The sequence below is a fragment of the Phyllobates terribilis genome, unplaced genomic scaffold (genome assembly GCF_046119375.1).
Source record: "Phyllobates terribilis strain yellow unplaced genomic scaffold, ASM4611937v1 Scaffold_1__5_contigs__length_1240528914, whole genome shotgun sequence".
Lineage (NCBI taxonomy): Eukaryota > Metazoa > Chordata > Amphibia > Anura > Dendrobatidae > Phyllobates > Phyllobates terribilis.
The window spans coordinates 1,184,900,293-1,184,908,539 of NW_027362761.1; the positions used below are offsets into that span (position 1 = coordinate 1,184,900,293).

An 8,247-nucleotide genomic window follows, 5' to 3' on the forward strand; every position below is an offset into this window, starting at 1 on the left:
AAGATCTCCTGCTCTACTCCCCTCTTATCTCCTCTTCCCACAATCGCATACAAGATTTCTCCCATGCATCCCCCCTACTCTGGAACTCTCTACCCCACCATTTCTGATTCTCGCCTACCATGGAAGCCTTCAAAAGGAACCTGAAGACCGACCTTGTCCGACAAGCCTACAACCTGCAGTAACCCTCGCTCCACCATACCGCTGCATGACCAGCTCTACCCTCACCTACTGTATCCTCGCCCATCCCTTGTAGATTGTGAGCCCTCGAGGGCAGGGTCCTCACTCCTCCTGTACCAGTTGGCAACTTGTATTGTTCATGATTATTGTACTTGTTGTCTGGTATGTATACCCCTTTTCACACGTAGAGTGCCATGGAATAGATGGCGCTATAATCATAAATAATAATAATACATCTTTAGATGTATTGCGAAATCCACCGGGTGGAGAATGCAATATACAGCTGATATATTTTTTCTATGCATAACCCTTTAGCTGCTGCGGTCAATAACAACTTAGGCATTCAAGCAGTTTGAATGAGAAAACTGTCTCGGATAGCCCATATTTGCTCTGCAGTGTGATTGTGGTATGCCAATATGTTATCATGACTGTTGGGGGACTAAAAAAAGCCCCCTGGTCTGCCATAAGTGATATACCGAGGCATAGCCAAAGAGATTTCCTCTCTAACAGTCAGTATTGCTATGGAATAATAATGATTTATTATTGCGTTTGCTCCTGTTTTTTGTTGACTTTTCAGCTTTTTGTGTTTTTTTTTATTTTTTGTTCGCATCAAATAGATTTTACCGTTTAAGCTTTTTTGAAGCCTATTTTATATGTGCCTGTTTTTATATTGTTTTCTTTTTAAAGCTTTGTCACTGTGGGCGTTTCAAGATGTATTCGCCATAATTTGCAACTCTTAAAAAAGTTGCAAAACTAGTCCCAAATGTACTCCAGTTCTATCCAGTTCTTTCCCTGGAGAAACTTTATCCATGCTAGATTTTTTTTTTTCTTTTTTGCAACGCTAAGGGAACATGCACATTTTTTTTGTACTAAAAAGTAAAAAAAATGGCTAGACAGAAAAAAAGATCATTTTTACTGTGTTCAAAATTCATGAACTCGTGGGTCATTTTGATGAATTTGGCACAAAATAAATCACCTAATACCCCAAGGAATAATAATAAATATATATATATATATATATATATATATATATATATATATATATATATAAAGTTAAGATATTATTTAAAGAGAATGGGATAAATGGTGTACAATCCATATTATAGGATTTTTCCATTCTCTTAAAGAAAAAAAAGACTTGATCGGTAATTTGTATTCCAAAATGATGGCAATAAAAACTATAATTCTTGCCACTTTTAGAGAATAGGAGCTGATCTATGTCAATGGCTGCTACCTGTTACTAGTTTAAAAGTGGCAGTAATAGTTATTATAAAAATTGGACATCCGGTTCCAGAGATATCGGCCTTTCTACTTAGTGTTATTATTTCTTGTCTAAACAAGAGCGTGTGACTCACAGGATGCCCATGGGCATGCCTACATTTTTATCTTTTAAACCACACCCACTTGGTAAAGACTATAAAAGTAAATAAAAAAAGCCATATCTATGGAACCATATGGCAGATAAAAAAAAAGATACAAAAAAACTGCATGCTCGGGGAAGTAGCGGGAATAAAATAATAGCAATAACTGGCCACTTTTGAGCTGGTGACAGGTTCCCTTTAAAGGAGCTTTTCTGTTCAGCCATGATCAATGATTACATCCGGAGCAAATAACAGCTGATTGGTGGAAATCCCAGGTGTTGGATCCTCACCAATGTGATATTAATGACTTTTAGTAAGAATTGGATTGGTCATTGATGTAATATGCCGGGACAAACTTTCTACTGGACAATTCTTGGGATCAACCATCGATTTACAATTGGTGTCCCTCGATCAAAGAGGCTCGGCATCTCAGCAGACGCTATGTCTGCTTCACTATTTAGTAGGGTCGGCGCTGTACATTTTCTAGTGGCAGAGCATGGTATTGCAACTCTCTGCCATTCACTTGAATGGGGCTAAGCTGCAGAGAGCTGCAATAAGATGCGCCACCACTCCAAAATATCTGTAATTAAAAAAACACATCACTCGCCATAAAGCTGCTGCCACTTAAGTCAGCTGATCTGTAGGGTTCAGTGAATTTGACCCCTCCAAACAGATATTGGTGACCTCTCTCCTTGTCCTTCCTTACCTTTACTCTTGGCTTGATATATTACAAGATGAGTAATGGAAAATGGCCAATATTTAGAAAAAAATATATTTTACATTATTCTGTCAAGAGATGTTTATACTATATGTGTCTCTATGTAGCCACCCAGTGGTTATAATGTGCATTGCAGTCTACTCATCTAAGTCACACATTTGCATTTTCTCTTTGTCTGGAGGCTCCGATTAATTTGCTTCCCTAGAGGTGTTTCCCCAACCTATGGAACATAAATATTTTTATGGGAACTTCCCTTTAATACATGCGCTGCTCCTTTAAGTTACACATCATTTTTTTTTTTTTTTTGTGCCATTATCATAAGAAAAGAAAAAAAAGATCAGAGGACACCATTGTCACAAGTCCACTTATCACAGTCAAACATCGCTGGGTTAGTTAATGCACAAAAAATATGCTTGGATTTTCTTAAGCTTGTCCTGTTATCCCAAATCCCAGAAGGATTGAATAAATGTATACAGATTCACTCAATTATTCTACTTTTTCCTCTGGCTTCATTTTGAGATGTACGTACATCATTCGAGGCTGCAGTAAAGCTGTACACGGAGCCGTGTTATTAAATGGACTTCTAGCAATTATTTTAAGTTCTGAGAAAAAGCAGAAAACACATCCACGGGGTGAGTCACCGCAAGATCGATGATTTTTTTCTTAAAGGGCCGGATACTCTAAAAATTGGCACATAAGTCATAAAATGGCTTCGTTAACAAGTCATTACTTACTTTTTCTTTTTCTAATAAAATTGCATCGAACAACTTTTTTTTTTCACTTATGAAAAAGGCAAAAAAAAAAACATTGGAGCTTCAATGAGATATACCACAGAGCACTGCGCTCATTATAGCACCAAGTTGTTCCATAGTGTATGACACTACGCAGGACAGATGGGTCTGGTGTTTCACAGTTGTCAAATTTCTTGGGACTATTACAATTTACAAAACAGCAAATTCAGGGTTGTCCCCTAACATCATTATTTAAAGGTAACCTGTTTTGTCCCCAAAATGCTATTTACCGGTAGATATAGGGTTAAAGAGGTTGTCCACTACATTAACATTGATGACCTATCCTTAAGATAGGTCATCAATGTCTGATTGGTGGAGGTGCGACACTCAGAACCCCACAGAAGAGCTGTTCTTGGCCCAGCTGCGGAGCTGCTCAGTCTACTGATAGTGGCCGCGACGGGGTACTGCACATCCGCCAACTATTCAAATCAATAGGAGGCGGATGTGAAGTACCCGACCACAGCCACTAGATGGAGCAGCTCCATTATTGAGCACTTCTGGCTGACGCCGGCCCAAAAACAGCTGATCTGGGCGGGGCTGCAGAATGTTACACCCCCACCGATCAGACATTGAGCATAGGCCATCAGTGGTAAAGTAGTGGGCAATATCTTTAATCTGCTGGTAAATAGCGTTATAAAGCTGCATGGCTGCCTAAATGATTTCCCACCCACTGGGAAAAAAATGAACTTTATTTCTACCGAGAGCCGCCGGCTTTCAGTCATAGAGAAGCGGCCAAAACGTCTTCAGTCACGGCTCATAGCATTCCCTTTAAAGGGAATCTGTGGGTAATATCAACCCCCCAAAATCTTATATATTGGCCAGAAAGTCTGCATTTACACCTTTATATCTTCTATTTGTTTCTGCATTCCCGAGTAATTAGCTTTATTAGCCATATGTAAATGAGGTGTTAAGTGCTTCTGGCCATGACAGAGCACATCCCAAGCCACTGCCTATCAAGATTGTTTCCCCTTTCCTGCATTAGTCCCTTTTAGCTTGATTGATAGCTCATTGTCTGTGTGACGTCAGGTGCCAGGCAAGGAAATGATACACTAAGCTGTCAATCGAGCTAGAGTAGCTCGTGCTGGGTGGGAAAATAACCTCAGGGGCAGAGGCTCAGGAAGTGCTCAGTTATGCCCATGCCTCATGTACATATGAATGAAAATGCCAATACTCAGTAATGCAGCAACAGATAGAAGATGTAAAGGTGTTGATGGAATTACGTATCAAAGAATGTTAAAATAGGCTTTATCTTACAGAATCCCTTTAAGTACCCAGTAGCAGCTGCATTGTCTGCCTCCATGCTAGTATTATGTTTAGTGATATGTTCCTACAGTCCTTACATTTAAGAAAGTTGGATGTCCTCCTTACATTCTCTGACCATGGGCTCAATTAAAATAAGGGTTTTCTGTAGAGGTTATAGGATTTGCCATTTCTCCGAATGTGCTCAACACATTTGAGATAATGTGGACTGTGATGGCACCGCAGGCAGTGACGTCGGAGTTCTGGTTGAGCCGGAAATCCTGTCCCAGAGTGAAAAAGACCAATGAAGATTCACCCGACTGGGATAGGTAGAAAAAGAGGCACCAAGGACCGGACGACGAGCAGTGGGGGGCAGAACAGGTGAGCAGTGAGGAATTATTTTTTAACCTTTCGCCTTACTCTGCATTCTCAAGAAAATGGATTTCTGTAAAATAGGAGGAGAACGCAATGCCACTCGAATACATTTTCTCATCTCTGGATTAATGTGAATTTTGATTCTTGGGTTGACTGGTTTAGAAAATCATTTACACATCCCCCTACTACAAGCACCTCTTGCTCTGGACCCAGAATGTCCATGCGTTACACAGTCTATTGAATTTAATGTTAAATGTGTAATTCTCATTTCTGTCTGTGGTGGTGCTACAGGGAAACAGCTGACAGATTTTTCTCCAGATTCAGCTGATCACTTATTGAATAGTCCTGCAGCTTTATGACATTCTGCGTACCATTTCTCACCACGTTTAAAATCTCTGTTTGCTATCAATGAATGCACACATTTTGTGGGTGGGTGTGGACCCACTGCGCCACAGGACAGGCTTACCCTGGACGGGCATGACTAATTGACTACTGGATATTCAATAGAACCTCTGATAATTAGGATAAGCTGAGCCATCAGTAGTCACCAGGTGCCACTCCAGGGTAGTCCCCCGGTCTGCAGCAGGTGTCTGGGGGGTCAGAGTCATGTGTAGGTGGTGCAGGAGGATGAAAGTAAAGATGTGGTCAGACAATCCCGGATCAGGGCAGGCAGCCCAGAATTAGACTATAAAACCGAGGTCAGGAGAGGAGGGGTCAGACGGGATGGGTGTACAAGCCAGGTCAAATACGGAAGACATAGAACAAACATGCACCCACAGGATCCAGAGACAAGCAACTGGGAGTTAATGATCAGCCAAGGAGTGGTGGAAGGAGTAGCCTAATTTATCACTTGCCTGGCTGGGAATTGGCTGGGGAAAACAAACCCTGCAAGATATAGCAGCAAAAAATTCCTCCAGGATCTGGCTACGCCTCTCTAAAGCCAGGTAAAGACTCCCTAGGAGCAGAGATGGTAGTAAGCACAAGGCAGCTCAGGGAGATGGTCTGACTCTGCGGAAGCAGAGTGGTGAACACAGTGAGTAGGGTGGTGCTGAGAAGGCATGAAAGATGCCGGAGCGACATATTGCTACTTATATGTAGAAGATGTAAACTTTTACTGGTATTATGTGTTTTCCCATTTGTAGACTCTATCTCTAATTGTCAGTTGTATCTGAGCAAGTGGGTGGAGACTGTTTTCTATGATGTCTCTCATACACAGCACACACAAGCATGAGGGAGTTTCTGCTCTCCGGTCTCCATGTGGCATATGTTCAGAAGCCGCAGCAGCAGAGGCATGGAGGATATTAGACAGTCATACTGAGCAGTCTATATGTGACTCCTGCACTGGGGTAATATAAATTACTAGAAAGCAGAACCACCATCTCTACCTTTCTATTTTTCTCCACCCTTTTTAGACCGTCATCTCTTCAAGTGACAGACATTTTCTAATCCCTCAATAAATTGTTTTTTCGTGTTGTCTTCCTGAGATTATATTTAGTTCGTCAAACACACTCTTTACAGTAATGTAATGTTTAGTTCACATAATCTTAATGAGTGTGCAGCATGTACAATGTTTGGAAGAAAAAAAATTGGGTGGGCTACCTAATAATACTTGTCAACTACATTTGAGACTAGACTTTCAAGTCTATGTTGGGCAGAAGAGTTGCTCAGTGGTTAGTACTGGGCTCATGGGTTCTGAGCTCACCCACCTCCTGATTCATGAAGAGATGCATGCCTATTCATGAGTCAGGAAGGTCTGATGAGTGGGACAAGCGCGTTCATGTATCATGCCAGAAATCTTACTTTAGTGCCTGAAAATGCCATAAATCACAACATTTTTGTGCAACTTGGAGTTGCGCCAAAATTTTGCAATTTTTCAAAGCAATTTTTGCCAGAATTCTAGTAAAATTGCTCTGATGAATCAGGGCCACAGTGTCTTCAAGGTTAATGTCTGCGTATTAAAGGGGTTACAGGGAACGTTTTACATGCAGGCTAATCCATGGACAGCATGGTAAAGAAAAAGAGAAGCCGAGCAGAATAATTTATAGGCTTGCTGGGAAAGATTCAGGAAAACAAATTTTAGTCAATGAAAAAAAATTACAAGATTCGGTGTGCACAAACCTTAAAAGGAACCTGTCAGGTGAAAAAACACCTGTAGGTTTAATTTGCAGGTTCATGGTGTCCTAATGGCATGCGGCCGCTACACTACAGTCACGGCTGCCAGGAGGAAATTAACTTTATTCCTCCCAGCAGCCTCCAGCTTTCAGTCATAGAGGTTCTGCTTCAGTCTCCACTATAACCAGGCACCAGCACTGACTGACAGCCAGCTCAGCACAGGTTCACTGCATAGCCATGTCCGATTTTGACCCTAGTGTTGGATCAAAATGGGCAAGTCTATGGGTTCATGCAAAAAAAGGACAGTCAAGTAGAAGTTTTTTTTCTTCATAAATGAGAAAGAGAGGTGACATTCGGATTTAACTCTGATTAAACTCTGATCAAAATTATTAGTTTGTTTTTCTTGTATGGAGAAAAACTAACTGAACGAGGCTTTAGGGTGACTTCGCAGTACGCAGTGAAAGTCGCCGATATTAGAGCCGCAGAAACTGCCAGTCTGGTGCCTGGGAAAACTTGGTGGCTGTGCCGGTGTTTAAAAGACGCCGTGTGCACATAGTCCAAGAGGACCTCCCCTCTTCATGATTGATAGAAATCCAACTTGTATAGTAGTTATCACTTTAGCACTAACAGCAAGCAGAGCTCTTGAATATGACTGAGAATAGCACTCTAAAGAAGACTCTGTCTGACTTTACATTTTCGAAAGGCGCGAGATAGAAAGATAACTATGCAATAAATAAGTAACAAAAAAAAAATCCAACAAACCTTGACGATAGAAGCGAGACACGAAAATAAAGGCATTTTCTTTGTGTACGGGAGACGCGGAGACAGGGTGACAGATACTAGTCAGGAAGATCTGTCTGAATGACTTCATTTACCACATTCTCCCTGTAGACAAAACAGACCTTTTCTCTGAGATCAACGGCACCTGCAATCAGCTTCTCCCGGAGTGAGGGCTGAATATGTAAAAGCGGTGGGAGGGTGCACGGGATCACCGCAAATTCCTGCTGCTCTCCCGTGATGTTTCCCTCCAACAGGTCCAAAGTTCCAAGCAGTGAAGGTCACCACAATAGCACAACAGACAGGAACTGACACTTTTGCCAATTTGTGCCTTGGTGCAGCGTACCCTGATGTCACTGGCACATACGGCGCCTCCTGTGCAGCTGTCAGATACGGGAAAAATGCTATTGGCTCGTACATCTGATAGGAAATGCACTAAAACATTCAGCCCTTTCAGCTGTCAAATGCTATTTGGGTAATTCAATCAGAATATTCCATTTTGAAACAAAATTTGGTACCTAGGCTTCGGTCTCTTAACCGGCTAACTGCCAGGATGTTGGGATAACTCCACCATTAGGACCTCGAAAGGGCAGGACGTAGGATTAGGTCATCACCTCAGACATACTGGCATTTTTACTTTTCAGTTTAATTATTGTTGGGAAAGTTAAAGGAAAAATAATATAAAACATGGAAATCC

General features: G+C 41.4%; 1 protein-coding gene across 2 annotated transcripts in view; it reads right to left on the minus strand.

Annotated features, from left to right (window-relative positions):
- LOC141163824 (catenin alpha-2) overlaps positions 1-7,707 on the minus strand; it is a 1,318,034-nt gene extending 1,310,327 nt beyond the window's left edge. The window contains exon 1 of one of the 2 annotated variants that reach the window (XM_073649181.1): positions 7,536-7,707. In XM_073649181.1, the coding sequence (XP_073505282.1) occupies positions 7,536-7,571 (36 nt within the window). In that variant the 5' untranslated portion in view covers positions 7,572-7,707. The remainder of the gene's footprint in view (positions 1-7,535) is intronic. The other variant, XM_073649182.1, reaches the window with a different exon arrangement.
- Between the last annotated feature and the right edge of the window lie 540 nt (positions 7,708-8,247).